Here is a 25,378-nt window from a genome sequence, read left to right on the forward strand (position 1 = left end):
CATCCGAAATCGCTCCGCACGTTTTATACTTTCTAACTATCACCGTACAGCCAGCGTCACCTCCATGAAAGCGTCTCTACAATTGCCCAACCTCTCCTTTCATAGAAAAATAGCTCGCCTCTGCTTATTTCACAAAATTTATCACTCTAACCCAGCACTTCGAGCCTCATTATTTTCAGAACCATCATACATATCGCCGCGCACCGATCATCCACTAAAAGTAGGAATCCCCTACTGCATCACTTCCACCTTTTATGCCTCCTTCCTACATCTGACCTTCGCCGACTGGAACCGCCTTCCCGCATCCGTAGTCTCACTTGCTGACGCTGCTGATTTTAAAACCTCCATAACTAATGTCCTTAATAATGTTCCATAGCGATTCTGTACCTTGTTTTTTTTGCGTTTTGTTTTTATTGTTTACCTTATATTGATGTATGCAATTCCACTCCTCTCTGTAATGCCTTCGGGCCCTGAGAGTATAATAAATGAAATGAAATGAAATGAAATCTCCGTAAAGTGCGGCGCGCTGCTGTGTTTCTATGAAAACAGGAACTGTTTCCGAGCATTCCACTCCAAGTAGATGTGGACGCCCACAGTGGACAGTGTATCCAGGGAGAAACAGACGAGAAACTTGGCAGCAAATTAATTGTTTAAATTGTTCAATGTGTTTTATGACTCTTTTGTGCTTTGCAATTAAAAAAAAAAAAAAGAATCTTGCTCATTTTTCTTGTTTTGATTTTATACCTTGATTATTAAAGGGCTATGCACGTATGAAATTCATGACGGGCCCGTGTGTACGTGTCCTTTGCTGTTAGATGAAGGACTGTTGGGCGCTCTGATGAGACGCCGAAGTGTAGTACGGAGGAGGTCTGATGGGTACCCGGCTTGGAGCAGTCGGTCATGCTGACGTTGAACTCTTGCTGATGAGAGGTGGAGACACGATCTTGAACGAGAAGATGCGAACGGGTTTAAAATAATTCCAAGCTTTACTGACTGAGAGTGGTTGCTGCAGAAAGGAAAAACCGTTTTTTTTTTTTTAAATCGTTGCTGGAAACTCCAGCACAGGTTTAAGATGAAGTCTTAAATCCAGATACTGCAGTCCCTTAACCGTTAGCTCTTCGCTCGTAAGCTTGGGACCCGACGAACAGGATTTGAACGCTGCACAAATGGCCCGTTAAGAGATGGAGGTCGAGTGAATAACTAGGTAATCATCTACGTATCGGTATACTCGGCTTTCTGAGCGAAAGCCCCCAGTCGGGACTTCACTGATCGGTCTACGTGCATGAAGAAAACTTCACTGAGCACCGGGGCAGGCTGGAGCCTAACAGTACCTTTCTCTTACCTTACTGTTTTGCCTGCTTCATACCTGATTCATCAGATTCCTCCTTTCTGCATAAGGACGGGGCGCCCCGAAATATCTAAACCATTTAATCCGAGAGCGCCTGTTGGGAAAGGTTCCACTTCTATGGTTGGGCAAGATCATTCAAGACAAACACGAGATGGATTTTCAGCAGAACCTTTAGTTGTGAAAACAAATACAATGGTCACTCGGTCCATGACGTGAGCGTCTTCAAGCGTCGATCACAAAGTAAATACAAGAAGGCAATAATCTAGAGAAAGATAGTTGACATTGAGAGTGTTGCAATAATTCCTAATACTTACATATGCGAGTGCCGTTTGGGCAGTCCTCCAATCTACCGTGGTGTATAGAGGTGTGACGCGACGGTCATACGTCTTCGTATAACATGGTAGTACATCGTAGAGTGAGTTGTTACTGCTCAGCCGTGAATGATTGCGCGTGGTCTGCAAGCAAGGCTCTCGGCCCACGGCACACAAACCAGACAGAGAAAATGGGCAAAGCAACAGGTCACCCGTTCAAAAGCACAAGAAACAGCAAGGAAACCCCGCAAATAGCGTCGTGTAACTGCAGGACACTGAATGATATAATGCGAGTGCTCGACGATGTTAAAGAAAATATGCAACTTCGCCATCTTCTTATAAAAGCGAGCATTTTGTCTTCTTCTAGACTCACACCCATCCTTTTTTGGCTTTTCGCTGGTGGCGTTTTATGACAGTTATGACCACCGCTTACTGCCGCGGTTTTCGATAGCCAGAGGCAGTAAAATTATTTCGCCGTCAAGAAATCATCAACGGGTATCAAAATACATCGAGCGTAATCACGTTTCTTCTCAATCATGCCAGTGGCGCAAGTGTGCATCCCGGGTACCTTGGTCGTCGCAGAATAGGTGAACTCTCGCTTATTTCTGCGGCTGCTAATGGGGCAGGGTCTCTTGAATTTTTCGTGCCACAAACCGCACTTTTTTTTTTTGTCACACTAGTTTTACTTTAAGCAGTACTTAAATACTGCCACCAGATTTTCTAATTGTCCCTTTACCTGAGAATTTACAAAGATTTTATTAAAGACTCTGATGGGAAAAACAACAGGATGTTGATTAACCTCCCAAATGTTTATAGCGGCGTTAAAACTTGAAAACATTGATTGTCCGTGTGTTGTTCTACGTTCGCCTAAAAACAGTCGCATGTGAAGATTGCACACACCTTGTTTCACTGCAGATGAACGTTTGCTGACAATGGGAAAGAAAAAACAACTCCAACGAAACCTCTCTCTCACTCTTTGCATGCGGGGTTTGTGAGTCAGTGCTTACATCTGCAGTTTCCATCAACAGCGGGTAGTGAGTAAATGCCTACGGTAACGGCGTTTCTTTCTTTGTATTATTTTTTTATATCAAATACTAGAGCTAATGTACGTGAAATGCACGATGCGTACGGCGCATTTCTATCGACGCCAAACAACAGTCGCTTGCCGTCTCAAATTTGGAGGGTTTTCATCGGCGGGAGATGCGCAAACGACGAGGGCTACGACGAGCCGTCACTGGCGTCGATGAAAATGCGCTTGACTTGAGCTTTGTGTCGTGAAGCTGCCCCGTTGCGCGTCACACAGCACCAGCGAAGATGTGTACAGAAGCGGAGTGCGAACAATGAAACAAAAAGGGTGCGCAGAGGCCGCAGCAGCTTTGGCACACGCATCAGCCTCCGTGGCCCAAACTAAGCGCGCGCTGCAAAGCCGGGCAGCTAACCGGCTCCCAAGAGCCCCGAAAAGCGGCGCCCCCAAGTAGCTTCGACCGCGAGGCCGCAGTACAAAACGCGCCTAAGGCTAGAGTCTCGTGTCGAGAGCTTGGAACCACCGAATGCTCTCAGAGTACCTCCCAGAGCCAATGACTGACTGAGTCCCCGGATCAAATTTTCACGAGGCTCACCCGTGGGGCGGCCATTTTGACGCCAGATAACTTCCACTAGGGGGTCAGCGAGGGTGAGCGCCTTCGGAATAGCTCGATGCCCGGAACCCTCAAAAGGGCTGCCTTTCTGTGCTTTGGCGGATAAGCTGCCCCCGCGTAATTGGTCGTGTCTCTCCGCAAGCTTTGCTGAGCTCACTGCCACACACATCATTCTTGCTATGGATGGATGTCGAACAACCTGCAACTCGCCGAGATCTGAGCAAAAGGGGCACTAAAAAGCAGCGTAAGGATCGAGGCCAATTCGATGGTGGCGCGCCATCGCACCGCGGCAAATCGATGCTTGAGAGTGGCGGCATTCTGCGAACATTCAGTGGCCCTAGTGTTGAATCACCGATCTCGACAATACCGCAAAGCTTGGCCTAAACCCGAAGCGTGAACATGCTTATCTACGAACCGTTCTGAGCCTCGTAAAATATTTGTCGGGATCCGCTAGGGGCCTTCTTTTTTTTTCTTCTTCTAATTAACAAGAGGCTTTTAAAATATGACGGCTCCTCGCATTCCGTCGACCAATCAGCAACCAGGCTGGCTACCCCTTTTGTGTGAGACCGGACCTGGACAAAGCAGCGCCCGAGAGGCTCCGTGTATCACAACGTTTTAAAAAGTGCAAAAAGGGGACAAATGCCCAACGGGTACAGTTCGATACAGGCACTTTGAAAAAACGCCGCCAAATCCGTTAAAACAACGCTAAGTCAAAGCTGGCGCTAATGAAAGTTTCGCATGCATATCTACGCCACTGGGCTGCGCGGCACCGTCACGAGCGCCACGTTTGGAGCCTCGGACAAGACAACAGCACTATGGTCCACAGGGTGCCGATGGCAATGTTGCCCAAAAACGCAAGCCGATCATTCGGCGGCGCAAGGGGACAAGCCGCACTGGCCTTCGGCGCTACGGGCAGCAGACAAGGGACCGTGACGCTGAACCTCCTGGGAGGTTTGGAAGAGCCACGGGCTCTACACCGCGTCACTTGCTGCTGCCGAATAAGTCGTTTTACCGCTCGTTTTGAATTGATTAGGACGATTGTATCGTGAGTTTCACTGAAGAGCACAAGGCGCACCCGGATCGGCCCGAGAACGGGACAGGCAACAATGCTACGCCATGACAAAGGTCTGCCGAGTGGCGCTGATTCCCGCAGCGTCATCCGGTCCAGTGCGGCTTGTCCACACCAAAACGGGGGAAATGCCCGTGCAGGCGACATGATCGCCGCTTCGATAATGTACACCTAAAGCGCAAAATTCAAAGTACACCGTGAACGGGGCACCTCGATGCGGCGCCCCTATAGTATATGATAAGGTCTAAAACGCATCTAACCAAAGGCGTACTTCAACAACGATGACCTATGCCAATAAAAGTCGTACATGAGATGCCGAGAACCGGGCAAAGAAAAGGAAAGTCTCTCCACAGAAGCCAGGCGGCTTCACCATCTTCAAATGCACCTGCGAGTAAAAGAAAGAGACGGGCGCCCGTAGTTACTCAGATGCCGCCAAATGTCTGCCGTTTCACACGGACCAAGAGTTTTCAAAAAAAAAAAAAAATGTGTGGGAGCGCAGACATTATCATCATCGTCATTGGAGTTAGGAAAGCGGTTGATGATGAGACCAGTGCTACGTCGCATCGTCCAAAAGCTCCCACTATGGGAAACTACCATGGCGTGTTTCAAATAGCTTTTAATTGTCAACGAAAGACTATATTACATTCAGCACCTAGATTTACTAACACGGAGGAGAGGTATGTTGCTCGCTCGTATGCAGCTGCTTCTTGGAATGGGAAGTAGAAATTTCATGCACAGTAGAAGGATTTCTAATTATACTCTGTTATAGATTAAGGAAAGGAGGATAAGTTCTCGCAAAGCCCCCCACTCTTTCCACTTTAGCAAAGCGAACGCTTTAGAGGAGGCAAGAGAGGATGTTCGGAACAGGCGTGTAAACTCACGTTCATTCGAGCGTTCGCGCTGTTAAAGTGGGGAGAGTGAGCGGCTTTGCGAGGGGAACTTAGCATGATTTTCTTAACCTACAACAGAGTATAGGAAACGCCTAAATGCAGTCAACTATTTCATACTCGTAGTTTTCCAGGGTTAGACGGTTTCTGAGGGGTCCACATTTTCTGTTGGTTTTCCTTTTATAAACATGACACAGGAGAAAGTAATGGGCTGGGTTGTAACACCAGAGGTGGTCAGAATACGTCCCTTGCAGATCTTACGATGATTCGTTTTCGGCATCCCCCACTCAAGCAAGCGCAGATACGCGATTAGAACGAAAGGCATAGCACAGGTGGTGGACACGTCCCTTCAAAGCAGGAACGAAAGCTCGTTCCTCGTCCCTTTTCAATTTTGGAACGCGTCCTCGTTACATTTTTAAGATTGGAACGTGCCGTTACACTAACTGTACATTTGAGTATTTCAATTTAATGTTGTACGGAATAATCCTTAGAAAAACTAAAGCAGGCAAATGAAACTATCCACATTGAACGACGTGTCGAGTCACCACGATTACTTTTGTTCCAGCCATTTTCGACCATCTCTCGAACATTTCCTTATTCTTTAAAGCCGGATGCTGAAATAATCAATAATAAAATGTCTAAATACCTACTAATTTCGAGTAAAACTGCCGATACATAAAGAAAAAAAGAACGCCATTCATCGTGCCGTTCCCTCAAAAACGTAACGAGTCCCCATTGCACCGAGGAAAGATAAAACGGCAGCGTTCCTCCTCAAAGGAACGCGTGCTAAGAGCATCGTGCATTGGAATGCCATTGCATACAACACTGACTGTACCGACTAAAATAGTGAGGGATCGAATAGAGAGTGGGGGAACCTGCATTTCGAATGCTGTAGAGAGTGTTTCTTACCAAACTCTTGGCTGCCGCCCTGGAGGCCTGGGGTGCTTCTCTGCTCGAGAAACCTGGCTCCTGGGTGTGTCCCTCGCGGTGCAGGCCGCTCCGGGCCGGCGGGTCGCTTGACACCGCGAGGACCGCTATCCAAATGCATCACAACGCGTTCCGCATTTCTTGAGAAGGCACTGAGAGAGCGTCACGACGGCGCAAGGGGGAGATGGACCAAGGCGCGCGCCGCAGGGAACGCGCTAGAGTTCTGTACAGCTATGTACACACAGCTAGAGAAGCAGCCGCGAGTGGAAGTGAAGAAAGAGATAGAGCTCCAAAATACAATGTTTGAGCCTAGACCAAACTCTAACAAGGTTCTGCGCTCGAACGCTTTCGAGTTTGCTTCCTCCGTCCGAAAACAGCGTTGTCGACCAGTGAAAATAGTCCAGCTAAAACGGAGCTTGTCGTGGGATTTTTTCGCCGGAGCTTCTTGACGAACGCCTGCGCTTAAAATAACAAGTCGTCTGAAGGCCCTCAGCTGATGACATGCAGCCGGAAAAAGCAGCCATGACGCCGCGTCTCCTCGCGTGCTGCAGACTTCAATCTTCATTTGGTAAGACGGCGAAGCACCGACAGCCAGGTCTTCTACCGGATGAATCCGGGCAAGTGTCGCCGTCACCAGGAGCATCTCCCGTACGGTAGCGAAGATTTTCCTGTAGTGAGACGGGGGAGCATCGCGAGCGAATACTTCTGTCAGCGAAATCCAGGGATGGGAAATAGTTCTCGCCGTCGCTATAAGGAGGTGTCCTTTAGGCCTCCTGTCTTTCCGTTTTGTGTGCGTTGCGGTGGGGGTGTCGTGGTCGTCGCGGGCGTCGTGGTGTCCTGCTGCTGGGGCGGGTCGGCGTTGGTGTTGCCGGTGTCCAGGTGCAGGCCGTCCGAGCTGGAGCTGTGCAGGTAGGGGAGGCTGCGCCGGCGTTCGGCCTGGAGGATTTCGTGGGCGGCACGGTCCATCTCTTCCTGGGTCAGGTTGAACGCCTCGGCCAGTTCCCGCTGCGTGGCGCGGACAAAGTCCGCGTCGCAGTACTTGCCCAGACCCTGCTCGTGGAGCACCTGAAAGGACCGCACGGATTGTTTTGCAGCGGACGGGCACCATCATGATATTTCAACATAGCTCCCTTGACGGCACTTGTACCATGTTAGGAACGGTTGAATATATAATTTGGACGTCTCAAGAAACACGTGTGCGTCCAGGGTCTGCTAAAAGCACTGATAGCTCACGATACAGGATCTCGGTAGTTACGTGCGAGGTGTTACTGAAGTGCACTGGCAGCCTGTTAAATAGAATTTAGAACAAGACGGGCGCATCCCCCGTAACTATTTTATGGCATTGGTAGATACGCAATTCCAGCAAAGACCGCAGCAGCTCGGCAGAACATTTCAATCGGATGCCTACCGTCGCCTCTGTTTTAAGGCACTTGTCTTGATGTGAGTGGCGTTCCTGAGAGACAAATTTTAATTCCTCATTGGCAGCGAGCGGGAGCAGAAAGACGTGTTGTTGTTATTGGATACGTTTTATTCATATTTAGAAGGGGTACGACGCGACCGGTTTCATGCCTTGTCGTGAAGGGGAAGGGTAGGAGGATGCAGGAAAGGGAGAGGGGGTGCAAGGGGGGAGGGGAAGAGGGCTTACAGAAGGCCGGCCAGACCGGCCGTCCTCACGTAAGCCAAGAGTGAGTTGAAGACCCGCCTCTTGACGTCTGTGGGGCCTGTCGGTGCCACCTCAAGCCAATCAAACCGCCGGGCTAATCCCCGATACTTCCATTAACACCCAGTCCTCAGCGCATCTCGCCACCCTGCGCCACCTGCTCTGGGAGTGCCCGGCAAGGCGAAAGGAGAGGGACATAGCACTCGCGCAGCTCGCTCCACCACCACAAAGACGTGCAACTTCTCCTGCATGTGAGCACGTGCCCCTAGGGGGTGTTGTGTCTCGGGAACCACTCGAGAATCCAATGAAATTTGAACACTTATCGCAAAACCGCTGACCGTGCAACCCGAACGAATTCCTCCAGGATACCGCGGAATTGGTTGACTAACAGTCTCAAAATCGGTACACCCCCCAAAGATACCACCTGTGGAAGTATGATAGGGAATGTATACTAACACCAACACTCAACGGGCTCTGGCGCCACGCCAGTGCGGTGGCAGACGCTTAACCTCACACAAATTTGGTTTCTGTGGATGTTAAGTGCCAACACCTGATGTGGGCAAATGCGGGCTTGCTTGTAAACAAAGCGCTAGTCTAGAGTACACGCTTTGGTATCCAAATTGCGCACGGCTAACGCACCCGTCCGACGAGGTTCTCGGCGCTGCCAATGAACACGCCCAGGGGTTCCTGGAGGCGACGGCCACCCATGGGACTGACCAGGTGGTTGGCGTCCAGTCCCGGGCTGCCCCTCGACGATCCTGCAGCGGAAATACAGCGTGCCAACGAGACTTCCGAGGACGACGTGGACAGCGTTGCGACGTACAAGAACAACGGTATAAATGGGGCTGATATCTCGTGACACGCAGAGCTTTCACACAGGATGTGCTTGGGGCTAGAGTATCATAAAAAAAAAAAATAAAACACAATTCTAAGGTAAAAGTTTAAGGCATGTCCCAGCTATATTTCGCTTAAAAACCTGAACTGGCATATAAATGTTCAGATTTTCGCACACCCGAGGGGGAAAATATGAGGTGGGCGATTTCTCGGGAGTGGGCGTTCATTCGGGATTTTACGGTAATTATACATCATTTCAATTTCCCCCTCCCTTCCCCTTATTTTAGCGAAAACATTACGTGCCACACATATTTGTTAAATTTCCGCTCACTTTCAAACCCTCTCCGAATTCTCCCACTAAATATTGAATACGGAGTGCGCAGCGCCGGGTCCCGGGGGTTGCCACTAGAGCAAACTACGGGCTACAGACGCTTCAGTACACATCACTCCTGCTATAGAACTGCTTAGACGAGCAGAGCGTTCACACTGAGCTCGCGAACAGTAGGGCGTTGTACCAATTCTTTTAATCTCCATCCGCGAATTATTCCTCGTATATAATTTAATCCCCATTGAAATATTTGTGTTCCTCTTCCGTCCGCCAATCGTTGGCTGCGGTTAAGTTGAAGCAGAGCGTACTACTCACCGTGGTAGGATGCCCTGTGTGTGGGCAGGAAGCGTCCTGGACTGCCTCCTCGGATCGCGGCGGGACTCGCCGGTGCTGCCACCATGCCGGCGACGGCCATGGCCGGCAGCGGCGCCTGGCGCAGCGACGCCGCGATCCTGTGCATGGCCAGGGCGCGCCTCGTAGAGGGTCCCGGCGGCGGCGTCTCGTGCGAGCTCGAGCTGCAGCTCAGGATGGGCCGCTCGTGGCTGTCCTGCTTGCTCAGGCATGGCAGTCGGAAGCTGCCTGTGCGCACCGCCCCGACCAGGCCGCGCCGAGGGGGCGGCGTGGGGGCCCGAGCCGCGCCGCCACCGTAGCTTTCGTCGTCGTCGTCGGCACTCGTGCTTGGTTACGCGGGAGGAGGGGGGGGGGGGGGGGGGAGGTTAGCTGGCACACAGCACACCACTCCGGACGCCACGACACTCGGGAGGTTTGAGCCATGCAACCGCAACACTTCTTGCACGCAAAACCAAGCTGAGCGCTCCAGGCGGTTAGCGTGAGGACATTCACACCACAAATTTAGCTTTCAAGTTATACCTATAGTTATATGGTTTCTTTTTTTTTTTGTTTTTTTTTTTTGTCATGCACGGAGGAACTTGAATTGTCACCGAGTTACAACCCTCGCTTTGCCTTTCTAATACTTTTTTATGTTGTTCTTTTTTTTCGTCAACAAGAGCGTTCCGTTTCGATAGCCAATATCTGTGATCGAACAGAGGGTGCGACCAATTAAAATGCCATGTGACATGTTCAAACACCGCATGTACAGTTTTAATTTTGCATTTGGAAAATGAAAAATTGTATTTGCTGATACTGTAACACATGGCACATTGCGACAGGGGTACTGACAGAGAGTAATGCTAAACCGGAGACGAACGGACGACAAGAAGACAAAAGGACACACACACACGTTAACCAGCTCATCTGTTTCATAGCTTTGTCTTCTACTGACAGAACTTCAAAATTGATTAGAAAGTGCGCACGTCAATCAAAATGAAACATCGACATGAGAACTAAGTTCTGTCAATGAAGGGTAAACTGACGGTTTTTCTATGAGTTTATAAGCTTCGAACTTTTGAAAGTTGTATACTCAGATGTTACATTCGAAAAATTAAAATTATTTGCTTTGCGTGGGTTGACATTATAAAAGAATCATTTGCCTGCCAGGCTACGCAATGTTGCTCGGCTACTGTTCGTACGATGGTTTGCTTCAATTTATTGTGTACTGGGAACCGCGAGGTTTTGAATACAGTATAGTTTTTCAGAAGGACCGCTCTTAAGAGAAGCCGTCCGTGTCGTAAACGTTACATGACTAACGTAATGCCACGTATAAATGGACGCAATTTCGATGTCATAAAAGCCAAAATTTAAACACAAGCCCCCGTAAAACCGGCATCTTGCTTGCAGTTTATTTTAGTTCAGCAAGCAGGCTTTGATTAGAGTTAGTCATGCCCATATCTTAGCTAGTCTTTCATGCGCATGCTCAAATATGATTGATATTATATATTGGAAGAGCTAACATCATGCGAAGGTCTTTCGTACGTTGAAGAAAATGTGGATTCAGAGAGACTGAATCCCATTGCAGCTCTGCTTCGTCTCACCAAAAGTCAGAGCGCAGCCGATGCTACGACGAGCCAAAGAGGCCAATCAAACAGCGCGCATAGAGAGAGTAGTGACGTCCGCCAAGTCTCTGTGTCGTACGCCGGCTTGCCCTGACAAGCGTAGGCTGCGCGAGCCGCAACCCTGCGGAGTCTCAAACCTTGAAGTCTCTCATGCATATGGGTGCGTCTATCCCGGACTTGGACAGTGCTCCAAGGTATATATTTACTCTTCGGCTGCCAGGGATTCCAGACTTTGAAGTACACCAGCTCTACTTTCTGTCGAAATGAAAGTGATTCGGAGGGAACGATTCACGCGCAGATGAATCGACTCTAGGACATCGCTGTCAACCTTACACAACTAGGGGACAAAGCGGGAAATAGAAGGCGTGGCACGAAAATGGTCTTAGGAACGCCGCTTGGAAAATGCTCCCGATTAAGCTTGGAAGAACAATGAACGCACGCCATTAAATAATGGCGGCATTGACAAGTAAGTGAAACGCGGGGTGCTATCCCTCATGCCCATCCCGTTTGCCTCCTGCTCGATCTCTTTTTTCTTCTTTCGCGGTTTCTGCTGCAATGTTATTGACTGCGGACTGATATCGGGAGGGGAACATGTCGGAAGAACTCCGAGTTTTCTTACTTGCCAAAATAGAGGCGAGGTTTTGTGAAAGGTCTGGCGGCGGGTGAATGGAACGCAATGGCTATAGGACTGTTTAAAGACACGTAGAGAAGCTCCTGAAAATACGCGCGAGACATTTCCGGCAAGGAAGCGCGTGCGACCCGTCCGAAACCCCGAGGACGAACTATCGGTGATTTTTGTCCCGTGCTTACGAACCTACTTCCACGGCCTCGTCCTTACAGTGCTGTGAAATTATGATTTGCCTGAGAATGCTGGCGAGCGAACCATCCGCCACAACTTTCTGTTCTAGCCTCGAGGGGCCATCGATTTCGCTGGAGTCCCCCGTACTATTCCAGAGATCGCCTTCGGCGCGCTGCCATTTTTGTGTACTGAGGTGTGGAAGGCGCTCTGGGCAGGTGCGGTGGCTCTTTCCTTCGGAATATCACAAGCCTCGAATGTCTGCACAGTTCACTGACTCGGCGTTTTTCGCTAGAGTTTTCAGCTTTGGAAAGACTGCCAGAGGGCGACGGACCCAAAGCCATTTTACAACATTCCCGTTGTGGCTTTTATCCTTCCAAAAACTTCCATGACGCAGGTCTTTTTAAATTCCGTGCGAATGCCTCATCGTGCTTTCGTAAGCACTAATTGTAAATAATAATAAAAAAAAAAAAAAACGATTGGCGAGGGAGCGAGGGGACAGGCAGGGAAGAAGGCGGGGCTGCACCTACTGGGGTCGGAAGTAGAATTCGGGTCTGAAGACGCTCTTGAAGGCCCTGGGCAGGTTGTCCTGCGACGCCTCGCGCGCCGACCGCGAGCGGCGCAGAGCTCGCAGGGGGATGGTCTCGCTGCGCGCCGCCGCCTCTTCGTCGTCGTCGTAGAGCGAGCTGCTGCCGGCGCAAGAGGCCGCAGACGCCCTGCCCTGGCGCGGTGAGCTGCCGGGGGACAACGAAGCCGCCTGCCTCGTCGTCGTGCCCGATGGGGACGAAGACGGTGCGGCGATGCCGTCGGGGTCGTCGGCAGAAGAACCGTTGCTGCTGCGGGTCGCGTGTTAGCGGGGGGCACGGGGTTAGTGCTCGCGGGACGGCTCCAAGGACACGCGCTCACCTCGCCCTCTGGGCCCACTTCGGAGGAAGACGTGCAACGGACACCGCTCACAAGACACCATAGCCCCCGAAGGGCGATCCAAACCCGCTAGAAGACAAGGCCTGCGTGTGACGTCATCGTGCGTGGATCTCCGAACCGCTGGCCTCGTCTTCTAGCTGGCGTAGTCTAACCACACTGTCCAGTTGCTGCTCTCGAACCTCCCTCTTTCACGTATACCAACGCGCGGAGCATTACAATCGGGACGGAATCCCAACCGGAAATCTTATGCAGGTTGCATGGTACCATGAGGGGTGCAGCCTGGGACCGGTAATGGGTTGACTGCGAGGCTTTATGCGAGCCACGCTGTCTATTAGAAGGCAGCTCACAACGTTGGTGCACTTTTCTTCAGCGATTTAATTCAAGACCGATTCCACTGCTCTTTCAACACCCACAAGGGACGATAACGTCGTGCATGCTTTCCTGTAGGTATAGAGCCTTGGTATGAGGCGGGGACTCGAAAATACCTCTGAATCAACCGTGGTCACAGCCTCAGCCGCGTGAACAATCTAAAAAAATGCTTTACATATAGGAAAGTCTACTCGTTTTACTCGTTGCGACTTCTGCCCTAAGTCCAAACGTGCAAACCACACTTGGGCCACTGTGTGTTTCACCACTATAATATTAAAAAGACCCGCTTTCACGGATATAAATGGGAGTGTTTGCGTGCACGAGGGATATGAATGGCGGACTTTGTTTGGTGGCCCCATTGGTCTCCCTTACTATTTGCTGGATCGCGTTTGCCCACTCCGCGAATGCGACCGCGGTCGGCCATCTTTTTGGTAAAGTTATGTTATGTCTAGCCAGTCCATAGTAGCATGGTGACGCATCCTTCCTCACGTTAAATAGGGTACACCTTTTCCACCCACAGCTGAAGGGTCGCGGGGCGACTTCGTGGAAGCCTTTGGAACAAACAAATATTTTTCACTGAACGTATACCTCTGCGCGCCAGGATAGCCACAAAACATTGAATTCTTACCGATTATAAATTCTTGTCTTTTCGCTATCGGGGCGATTTGAACAGCGCGCCGCACAGCATGACGGCGTAGTCGACCTTCCTCTGTCGCATCCGCCGAGTTTCAAGAATCTGCTTTGTCGAGCAACTTCAATCAAGCACAAAATTTCATTCACGGTACAGTAGACTAAACCCACGGCTAGTTTTATGGCAGCCTGCCGCCACAGTGCGGTCCGCCATATGACTGTGATGGCTAGAGATAATATAACTCTACCAAAAAGATGGCCGACCGTGGCCATATTCCTGTGCATAGGCGGAGCTGGGCAATCGCGATTTAGCAAATAGTCAGAGATAAGTGGGTGGCCCCGCGTCTCCACGTAGACAGGAACGGCTCACTCGGCGGTTGGAGATGGTCACTCGCAGAGCGAGGCATTCACATTACGGAACAGATAGTGCGGAAAAATGCACGTGCGAGGGAGCACACTGCACACGGGAAGCACAAAGCGTGCACGAAGACAGACGCGTCTGGAGAGGAAACCCGACGCGGTTCGTCATCCAGCCGTGCGGCGAGGCGAGGCGGTGGCACGGCCGAAGCAAGCAGGACAGCCGCGGCCCGTCCAGCTGTTTGCGACAAGAACCGCCACCGAAAGCACACGAGAGCAAACCGGAGCTCAGATCTCTGGTTCTCGTCCGTGAAAACGCCCAGAAAGCCGAATTTCACCTTGACCGAGAGATGCGAAACAAGTAACTCAATACATCTTCGGTGGTCATATTTGTTTTTAATCTTTAAATCCGCTACCTACGTACTGGACGGCTTATGCTATCCGGTACGTAGGTAGCGGAGTTCCTTTTACTGCATACGCCAGTCATGGTACTCTCGCCTGGCCGGTCATGGTAAAGTTTTATCAGGCCTGAAGCCACAAAATACAGGCGACAACCGCCTTGATTCCCGAAGCACACGTGAAGCGTTCTGTCCCTCGTAGTACTTCCGGTGAACTTTCTGTTTATTTGTAACGAAAAAGATGGCGATCAAGGCCAGTTTGCTCTTCGTAAAACAAGATGGCGATTCATTATGCTGAAAAACGTTGTGTTAAAAGAAGGCCGCGAGAACCAGAGTCCGTTCGCATCCAGATAAATCACCGAGCCCCGAAAAGAGCAGAGCGCATAAAGAAAAGCACACATAGCGAACATCGTGTAAGCTGCCTCTGGCCACATGAATACAACAGGCAATGGTCACATACACCTCCAAACACTCGAGGCATTGCACAGCCGTCGAATTCAGAGCGACCACGAAGCTTCGAATTTGGGGTCACATGCGAGCACGATATGGAAGGGCATGGCGAGCCTGGACTCTCCGAGTATATCACGTCGTCGCAGCCAATGACATTGCAGCCTCAACCGCGCAGAAAGAAATAGAGATATCAGGAAGCAAAAAACATATGGGGTCATATCTTGCCATGCCCTGCCGTCGTTTAGTTGCCTGTGACCCCGAAGCCAAGCTACGACATGAACACGGGGGAGACTATGGCCACATCAGTCGCACGGATGGAATTGCGTCGTTAGAAGGGCTCCTTGCGCTTTACGGAGGATAGTAATAGCATACTAAAATACCAGCGGCCCTCCGGCCCTTTGATGGACGGTCCGATGTTCGTGAACGGTTCTTCGTACGTAAACAAAAAGAACCCGTAACACTACGGAGCCCTCCTAACGGCCATATAAAACGAAAGAAACAACAGCACGGGCTGCCTGTACACAAGGGTCTTGTCCGAGCCCTTGCTTAGAGGGATTAAGTGCAAAGCGTGGGAGTGTTCGCAGTGCGAAAATTGTGGTGTGCAGCTGAGGTGGGCTTGTGTGAACTGGGGAAGCGGATGGTACGTTGTTTTAAGTGTGACTGGAGCTTCGTCTTTTGCGAAAGCTAATATGATGTGACATAGACGATGATGTTGTTGCATTGGCTGGAAGAGACGGGAAAGGCGCTATTTTTGCTGGGGGATATTATATTGAGCGAATCAAGCATATCTGTGTACGCGCGACTGCTACTCAAATATACATTAAAAATAGTTACGAGGTTTCTTTTTCGAAATTGTGGCGCTTTGCCAGGAGAACTCAGTGTATTGCCCTCTTCCTAAGCACACACACTTTAATTGGTTGGCGGGTCGAGGCATTAATTTATTGTACGACGTAGCAGCTTGGGAAATGTCTGCCACTTGTACACCATTTGACATGCAGAATCACTCGAAACAGAGTAATTTTAATACTGAAGACCATGAATCTGGTGCGTTCGTTTAGCTCGCACCAATTGAGGGAAAAAAGAACGGCCATTACTATATAGCGCCTTTTTAACAACGTCTTCCCTTCGTTACGATTAGAGTCATTTATTAATTAGTGTCGAAGGTTTTAAGTTTTTTCAGGGCATCATTTTTTGTTGCCATCTGTATCTGTATTGGTCAGGAAGTTATATCAAATAATTCTATTTCATCGGCTGAGTTAAAGACGGAGAAGCGGTACATAAATAATTTACGCATCCCGCGTCCCTGCTATTGGCAACTTCAAAGGAAGCGAAGCCACCCAGCGGAAAAGGCGCGAAGGAGAAGAGGGGAGCCACCGCCCATCTAAGACTGCAGCGAAAAGTGGCGGGTACTGGTGGCCAATTTGTGCAACAGTGAAAAGCGTACTAAATGCACGCTGGATAAATACAAGTCGTTCCTTCTATTGATTCCTCTCCCGAAACGCCAGGTAGCGGCTTGTCTCTGACTGAAGGCCCGCGCTTCTCTAGCTCCCCCTGTTCCTTCGTCCCAAAATAGTTGAAGTTGCGAATATAGTGCGGCGAAGACCACACGTGGCTTGTCATCTTGGTCCGAATGTTTGGCTCCTATAAATAGAGCGGATTATGAAAGAATTCACCTTGTACAATCGCTGTGTTTCTTCGTAAAGTTGTGGTCGCACTGCTAGTATATGATACAAAAGACAGCCTCCAGACACTGCCTGAGACGTGTTTCTTACGTGCATGACGGCCACGCTGGTCATACAAAAACTGTCTGCAGACATGTTCTAAGCATATAACATATTTGACGCGTATCCGCCGATGTCCGCATGTCTGCAACGAACACCGTGCGCACAATCAGCGTGACACGCAACTTGAGGGTCACGTGGTGGACGCTAGTAGCAGGAAAAGTGTACCACTCCGGCCAGATAACGATCAAACATGTTTCCGATATCGATATGTTTCCGATATCGGCCCGCGTAACGATATCGTAGATAGGATGGATGTCAGACACCTGACACCCCGATGTGGGAAACATATCGATATCGGAAACATATGTTTGATCGTTATCTGGCCGGAGTGGTACACTTTTCCTACTACTGACACGCTAGTAGTAGGAAAAGTGTACCACTCCGGCCAGATAACGATCGAACATGTTTCCGATATCGATATGTTTCCGATATCGGCCCGCGTAACGATATCGTAAATAGTATGGATGTGAGACACCGGACACCCCGATATCGGAAACATATGTTTGATCGTTATCTGGCCGGAGTGGTACACTTTTCCTACTACTGAGGCTGCTGCAAGAGGGAGGAGGAGTGTACAGGAAGTTCCCATAATTCGTCGCAAGCCTTTCGGGATTGCTGCACGAGGTCACGCGCGCTCACCTGGACGAGCTGGGGCGTCTCAGTGGGGGCGGCCCGCCGTCCTTCCGCAGCTGCACGTGGTTGTCGTGGCGGGGCCGGCGTTGGTGTGGTCGCACGGACACGTCCAGCGAGGCCGTGGGAGACACCCGGGCGTGGGCGTAGCCGTGGTGGTGCGGCGTGCCGCCCCGGGCCCCCGCACCGCCCGGTCGACTGGCCGCCCGCATCGAGGACCACATGCTTCCGAACAATGTGTGGTTCCGCTGCGTGTGGTTCCGTCGAGATTAAGCGACTGCTGAAGCTCCAAGTCGAGTGTGCGAGTGACCTGGCCATGAAAACCGACATTGCAAGTCCGGAGCGTGGGGAGAGACAACCCCAACGCAAAACACGAATTGTTTTGAGTTTGGGTTGTTCCTCTCCGCCCTCCGGGGCTACATTGTCTAAAGCCTGTACGCGTGTTATATAGCAAAATGGATCAGAATCTTCCTACTGTAAAATTAATCTTCGTTCAATGCTTGCTAAATTTTCGGTTGCGCAAAGACATCACTCGACAAAAAGATTTATCGTGTCACGTTCTTCGTATGTAATTACCTGGCATGTTTCTTTTTACGTAGATTGCTTTATTTATAGTAATGTATATTTCGCATGCCCTTCATGCGCATAAAATGAAATGGCACTAACCAGATCCATGAGTTTATTTTGTATTTCGAAAGATATTCACAGAGCCGTTATTCCATGACCAACGTATGCGCGTTGCTTACATTATAATACCCACGACTCTAGAATACTCAAAAGCACTCAAATCCGTCCGTAAAAATGAAGTGTTCTTAGGCTTAAGTACACGCGCAACTGGTGTCCAACCTGGCGAACCTACTCTCGGGTAGCGCCAACAGCTCAAGAACAACAGCAAGAGGGGGCCCATCGAGGTACTCCAGCACTGAAGAGACTGGCGCGACTGTCCTTACTCTGTGCATTGGTTCGTTGTCCTGTCCTTCTTCGAAATCCTGGTCCAGGTTTCCCGACACCGCCCGCCGGATCTCGGGTCCCATCTCGTGCAGCTCTCGAAGACCCGCCTGCGGCAGAGTAGGGCAAACGCGTGTCCATGATCTCGCACTGTGCGGCCTCAAAGATGGCAGACGTGCCTGCAGGGCGACGGTGCTCTCGTTGGGTTCCTTCTGGGATGCTCGCTCCTCCTTGCGCTTCTTGAACCGTCGGAAGTAGTCCTGGATCAGGAAGGTGGCGTAGAACTTCCCGACCGTCACATCATCGTCCGCTGCGTTGCAGGTGCCACTTCTTAAGCTGTCTATACATTTCTCTGAGTAACTACCCTAGTGAAAAGGCTGCTTGTATGAGAAATGTCTTGTGTCCAACCAACACATATGAACCATACAATATATATAAGAACATATAAGAACTATTTAAGAACCATATAAGTTATAAAAGAAGATATAAGAAACTTACAGGAAACTCTTCACAAGTTTATTATATGGTTCGTATATGTTCTTATATCTTGTATGATTTATATCTGTGTATTGGACACAGAAATTTCCCATACAAATTAGATTTTTCAATAGGGTATGGATTGAGTTGTCAGTAAAACCAATTTACATGTAATAGTATTCAGGCCTTTTAATTTAAATTCAAACAGTTTTTTCTTATTCTAGGGGACTGGAAATTAGACGGGTGCTGTCTTCATCGTGTAATTATCAGGCTTCGCGGACATTAGATGAGGCGATAATGTTCATGGTACGTTGGCTAATTAAATACAATACGTTAATTAACTTTTTCATTATTGGCTTTTGAGACCATGTTGCAATCGCAGTATTGATCTGCAATTACCTTTAGATGCTAGACCAATTGCAGGAATTTTCGAAAATTTCAATTTTTTAGATATTATGTTATAATGATTTTGTATTTTCCCACGATTTAAAGATATTGCGCACAAAAAGAGCGCCGCAAGCCCTGCCCACAATGACTCGGCAGTGTGTCCTTGGTAAGTGCGCCGGCGACACAAGTGACGACGGGACTAAGGCGACTATACCACTGTTCTAAGCGCCATTGTTGGAAGGGTGGCAGGGCTTGCGGTGCTCTTTTCGCACTCAATCCTTGAAATCTGACTAAAAAACATGAAAATCGATCAATTAATATCTAAAAAAACGCAGATGTTGCGAACGTTCAGAATGTATCGCCACAGTGAGATGCATCCCTGCTTCGGGGACAGGTGGGAGAGCAGTTTCTTACCTGCGGGGGGAACTACCTGGTCCAATAGCTTGGGGCTCGTGCGCTTCCAAATCTTCTTGATGATTGCCCTCAGCTCCTCGTTGGCAGTGTCGATGTTTCCTGTGCGCACACATTCAGACATTCATTTAGGCTTTCCAACGATACATATTGCCCCTAATTGTCATCATCTCTCTCCGACCATTCTTATGATTGAATCGTTTTAGTTTGTCACAATGTGAGAAAGTGCCATCAAAGATATTGGTGTTTCTAACTCTAGAAGTAGTATACTTCAAGCAAGCGGCCGTGGTAGTTGTGAGGAAAGGACTTCACAGACCAATACAAACTATGCAACTTTCCGGTACATACGATAAGGATATTCATCTTGTATATCATGCTCACCAGTAGTTTACCAATACGCTGGCTAAACTTAATCAAGTCGATGGCAGCCTATTTTATTTATACTTATAGAAGGGTGCTTTGAATCCACCGTAGGCGTTAAGTGAAGTAGCAGTGCGGAGAAAGGGTGAAGGTCTCTACCGTCCGTCTTGATCTTGAGCGAGGTGCGGACGACAGCAAACAGAGTGGCGTTGAACATGACAGTGCCGTCGCTGTTGAGCGGCATGTTCATCGACACCAGTTTCTGCGGAAGAGGGACCAATGCCGTCGCTTCGTAAATGAGCGCCAACCTTATCGCGCAAGTTCGGAGAAAATAAATTAAAGAAAAAAAAGAAACATTCACGGGACTGTTCTATGGCAAGGCTTACAGTCACAGTGCATCAGAATTCAATCGACGTGAAAAAGGTAAGGGTGCACTCATCAAGATTTAAAATGGCGGTCATAGACCTCTGGAGGACTAGGTAATGGCACCTCGTCAGCCGTTATGGGCCTTATGACTTATGAGTGATTACATAACGAGCACGAAAACCTACAATCGAATATGGCTCGCCCTGAATTTTGCATTTGAGGTTGTCATAAAAACAGATGTACCCCGCCCGGGCATTATTGCAAGACGTGCTATCGCTACGCTCTGTTTCAGCCTAAATACAAAGCAGGGGACATGAAGTGACTAAATAAATAAATAAATAAATAAAACGTATCTTGTATAAACGTTACAACGAGTAAAGACTATATGGGCGTAATAAAATGCTTGTTTGGCCTTCAAAACTAAAAAAAAACAAAAACGACTCACTAGAAGAGTTTGCACGTCCTAGGCCAATCAAACTGGCATATCGTCTACAATCCTCCGACCTGATGCCTTACATATAGGGTGCGGCCTTATAGAACCAGCACATTTTGCACGCCTCGCAAAATTCGAATTTCATATGTACACACCCGAAATTAAGCACGCGAAGCTCGTTTTGCAAAACAACAACAACAACAACAGCAACAACAACAACAACGTTGTATGTTTACTTTTTTGAGAGCTGAACGTAGACACGGTGAAATATTAAAAATAGCGCAGAAACGTCGGTCGAGCATTTCCTATGTCCTATACCGACTTAACATTAAAAAACGAGCGTGTTGGTAAATAAGCAACCGGAAAGAATAAACACAAATTCGGGACGCAAACAGACGATACAACTCTTTCAGTCCCGAATTTGTGTTTATTCTTTCCGGTTGCTTATATACCGACTTGTTCGTCGTCTTCAAAATGGTTTGCAAACTCTCTCCGGTGGTCATTGTTCGTGCATTTTGTTAAATTCGTAACTTCTCGCGCTTATCCTGCTCGTCGCTAGCCTCTCTTACGTGTTTTTGCGTTCAGCAAGCCGCCCGGGAACGAACTCGCAAAGCAGTGTAGAGACGATAAACAGGCCTGTATGGGACATAGGAAATGCACAGTCGCCGTGTTTGCACTATTTTTAGGATTTTAACAACCTTGAGTTGAGTTCTAAGCAAAATAGACATCAAAGGTTTTGCGGGACGACATTCGCGTGCCCAGTTTCAGTTGCGTACGTTTAGAATCGGAATTTGGCAAGGCGTGCCAAATATGCCGATCCTTACGGCCGCACCCATTAGACAGTTGAAGCGACGCGATGTATGAGAACGAAGCTCACCTTGCAGGCCACCCTGTGTGGGCACAACTTGCCGAAACCCAGGGGAGGCTGGATCTTTCGAAGCAGCGTCACCACGTCCAAGTGCTTTATCCGGCCTCTGCAAGGGTGCGTCGGCCGACGAATACCGGTTTCGGACACGATGCGTGGGTGTATCTAAAGGTTGCCTCCGGCAGCACCGTTCGCATGGGATTGTCCCTGTGCGTTTCTCGAATATCTTTCTGAGAAAGCACGTTGACACTTTTTTTTTTTAAAATTACAATGGCCGACAGAGTTTTAAATAGTCGAAAAATATTGACCGCGATCTTTTCCTCCAAAGTGACCTAATGCATGAAACGCTGTTTCTAAGCAGCGATCGTTTGAATTTGAGAAGTGAAGAATAAACTATATTGTTTTTAATTTGCCCACTAAACTTAGCGGGGAGCGTGACTTTGTAAAAAATATTACACCTCGATTTTCCCCGTAAAAAATATCACGTCACGTAACGTCAAATCACGTGACACTGATTTCCTCGCCGAATTTAGCGGAGAAACTGAATTGGTGTATACGCCACGTGAAGTCAAATTTTTCAGCAAAATTTAACGGGGAAACTGAGTTGGTCTGTAGGTCTCTTGGCGTCAGGATACCGAACATCAGTTTCCACACTAAATATAGCGGGGTAACTGAATTGGTGCTTGGTCACGTGACGTCGATTTTTCTGTTACATTTATCGGGAAATGTATGGGCGGGCGGAAGGACGGACAAAATTTTGGGATTGGCCGGGGAGGTGAGGAGGAGGCAGTTCGGCTAAAAAGCATTTTAGGCTTTAGAACGGCAGCATCTCTTATACCTTATTTCTCCACTTCGTATTGCGTCCTTTTGTGCTCCTGAGCAACGCGTTCTCAGTCCAAGATTTTTTTTTTCTTTATTTTGAATACAATGAGCATAGTTTTAGGATGCAATGTTGCGAAAGATGCAACATTGGCGGTTTGGGTAGAGAACATGCAAGAGGCGTGTTCGCCAGCCTGCTGACAAGTGACATCAAAACTTGCAGTCCTTTTTTGTTATGACGATCTGCTCGCGAATATCTAAGAGGAGACATCTTTCTCGCCACCTGTCGGCGTTTTGGCTCACTTGGCATCCGGGTCATACTCTGACCACAGTCGCACGAACTCGTCCAAGTGGTGAGGCCCCAGGATGGACCAATCCCGTGTCAAGTAATCAAAGTTGTCCATGATCACTGCTACAAACAGGTTGATGATCTGCGGAGGGGGACCCAGAAAACGTCATTGCTGTTGAGTTCACATACAGTGCTGAGTTAAAAAGACCATATTAAACATCAAACAAAAAAAAAAAAAAAGAAAAAAAAGTTTTTTTAGTAAAAGGCGCCATCCACAAACGAAAAAAAAAACAAAAACAGATAAGAGAAAGTCTGATACAAAGAACGACATAGCATGAAGTATACAGACATACAAAAAATACAATTTCGAGCTTCAGAAAAAGAAAAAAAAAAAAAAAAACAAGCTAAAAAGGTTCTTAACAAAAAAAAAAAAAAAACGAGTGAGAGGTGAATTTTATTGAATGTTTGACTTGTGAATTTGAATACTTTAAAACCCTTAATGTTCGAGCGCCCTTAATTTTCGCGAATTTCACGAATTGAAAAATTCGCAAAATTTAAGGGCACGCGAAAATTTCTATCTGAGTTTCAAGGCTGGCGCGTCTGGAATTCTCGAAATGTAGTGGCCGCGATTATGACCTCTGTGTCCGATTTGCGAAAAATAGGGGCCGCGAACATAAAGGGTTTTGCAGTATCACAAACAGTTGTCCCAACCATATTCATAGACTCGAAAAGAACCGGAAAACCAACCGCTGGGCGTGACGTCATACCCTTCAGCTATCTCGCGCGTGCCGCCTGTGAGGAAACACGTGCAGCGCTATTGACTGCTCCGGTAAGCTTGCGAAAAGCATGGGAATGGTGAGATCTACGTATATTACGTCATGATTCCCTCCTGGCACCGAACGTGGCGGGAAGGAAGCTTCAACGCTATTTTGCAAGTGCTGTGGTGGCTACCTGGCGCATCAGTCTGAGACATAATTTTCATATTCCTATTTTCGGAGGCCAAATAAAAACGATGTAAAGGGGCAGTAAAGTGCTTTTTGAGATACTCGTTATATGGTCATAACTCAATGGACGAGTTCTACGCATCCTAAACAACCCAAAATCGCGTTCATGAGTGGCCGATTTGCATTTCAAAAAAGTGATAGAAGTTCCCGACACTTACCGTCGGCACAGAACGACAGATGGCGCTACCGAACCTTGCTGAATATGGTCGAACGACGGTCGGTCAGCCACTCGCGGGCGATGGGTTCTCGCGTGGACGAGCGGTCGACCAGTCCAGATCATCGGCGCGAGAACTCGTCGCTCTAGATTGACCGACAAGCGCCGTCCGTCGTTCGACCATATACAGCATAGTTCGGTAGCGCCATCTGTCGTCTGCGCCGATGGCAAGTGCCGGGAATTTGATAACTTTTGTATAAATGTAATTTCAGTTTTTTTTAAAGCTCGTAGATTGAGTTATGACAATAAAACGAGGATCTCAGACATCACTTCAATGCCCCTTGAAGTATTTTTTTTTTTTTTTTTGCTCAAATACAGAACCGCTCCTTTTTCCCTTTGAACACTGTAAATCAAGCTCTTGGTTTCAAACTGACCTTCAAGATAACTTTATTTAGTCAAGACGGTTTAAGACCAGGTCCTCATTCATTCTTCTGTTGTGTGTTGAATTTTTTTCAGTTTTATTGAATATTTTTATCACAAAATCAATTATTTTCGTAGGAAACTCATTTGTTAATTTGCTCAGTGACTGGTAACAAGCGGCAACGCTACTTTCCACTGCAACCAGAAATTGGGTGCAATTACCGGTGTTATAAACGTTCCTCCAAAACACGAACGAAAGCTCATCCATCGCTCCTTCTAAACCTTAGAACGAGTTTTCGTTACAAGTTCAAGTAGTGCAGAATATTTTCTCGTCACGTTTAAGAGATTAGAACGCATGGTTACTTTAAAGTTACAGTTCCGTACTTTAATTATTTTCGTGCTGAATAATTCGTAGATGAAATTAAGCAAGGAAATGATAAAATCCACATCAAACTACATTATACGAATTATGCGTGTTCAGCCGACGCGATCAGATCTGTTCAGTCCGTTCTTTCGATTCTCCTTCGAATATTTCCCCATCCCGCGAAGACGTCATCACGGACATTGCCATAATCGTTACCAAAAGTACTCAATGCATGCAAAATTCCGGTAAAAATTTCAGATAAACACACGAACCCGTGACGTTTTCGAGGGAACGGGAACCCGTTCCCTCGAAAACGTAACGAGATCCCGTTTCATTTCCACCGACCTAAGGTGGAACGGTGGCGTTCCTCCGCTCCTCTCAGCAGAAATCGGAACGCCGTTCCGTACAACACTGTGCAGCAAATCCCGTTTATTTGGTCGAAATACAGAAACATGATTTAAACCATGCGGGCGTTCGAGAAATGTGAGAAGAAATAGCGTACCAGGAAGGAGCACAGGATGTAGAAGGAGATGAAGTAGATGAGGGCAACGTCGCTCCCGCATGGGGCCTGGTCCCCTTCTTCTGAAGACTTGTCGCATTTGGCCTCCTTTGTGTTCAGGCATGACAGCATGATCTCCTGCCAGGACTCGCCGGTGGCGGATCTGCACGCAGCGGGACTCGTCAAATCGGGCCTCTGAACCCATCTGTACCCTCGCTACCCGATAACTTTGCCAAAGGTCAAGGAGTAGCCCCATGTGCGCCACTGGTTCACACAACGACGGCCTCCAAA

The 25,378-nt window shown here is 48.4% G+C and overlaps 1 protein-coding gene across 1 annotated transcript in view; it reads right to left on the reverse strand.

Annotated features, from left to right (window-relative positions):
• Window positions 1-1,500: 1,500 nt before the first annotated feature.
• LOC8032775 (muscle calcium channel subunit alpha-1) overlaps window positions 1,501-25,378 on the reverse strand; it is an 83,607-nt gene continuing 59,729 nt past the window's right edge. The window contains exons 32-43 of the mRNA XM_040505074.2: window positions 25,091-25,250; window positions 22,661-22,788; window positions 21,551-21,647; window positions 20,034-20,136; window positions 19,518-19,616; window positions 18,419-18,549; window positions 18,242-18,349; window positions 17,301-17,539; window positions 9,317-9,678; window positions 8,479-8,597; window positions 6,162-7,244; window positions 1,501-4,750 (exon numbers count right to left, since the gene is read on the reverse strand). Coding sequence (XP_040361008.2) covers window positions 6,927-7,244; window positions 8,479-8,597; window positions 9,317-9,678; window positions 17,301-17,539; window positions 18,242-18,349; window positions 18,419-18,549; window positions 19,518-19,616; window positions 20,034-20,136; window positions 21,551-21,647; window positions 22,661-22,788; window positions 25,091-25,250 — 1,864 coding nt within the window. The 3' untranslated portion in view covers window positions 1,501-4,750; window positions 6,162-6,926. The remainder of the gene's footprint in view (window positions 4,751-6,161; window positions 7,245-8,478; window positions 8,598-9,316; window positions 9,679-17,300; window positions 17,540-18,241; window positions 18,350-18,418; window positions 18,550-19,517; window positions 19,617-20,033; window positions 20,137-21,550; window positions 21,648-22,660; window positions 22,789-25,090; window positions 25,251-25,378) is intronic.

Source organism: Ixodes scapularis, unplaced genomic scaffold (assembly GCF_016920785.2).
Source record: "Ixodes scapularis isolate PalLabHiFi unplaced genomic scaffold, ASM1692078v2 PGA_scaffold8__174_contigs__length_109621045, whole genome shotgun sequence".
Classification (NCBI taxonomy): domain Eukaryota; kingdom Metazoa; phylum Arthropoda; class Arachnida; order Ixodida; family Ixodidae; genus Ixodes; species Ixodes scapularis.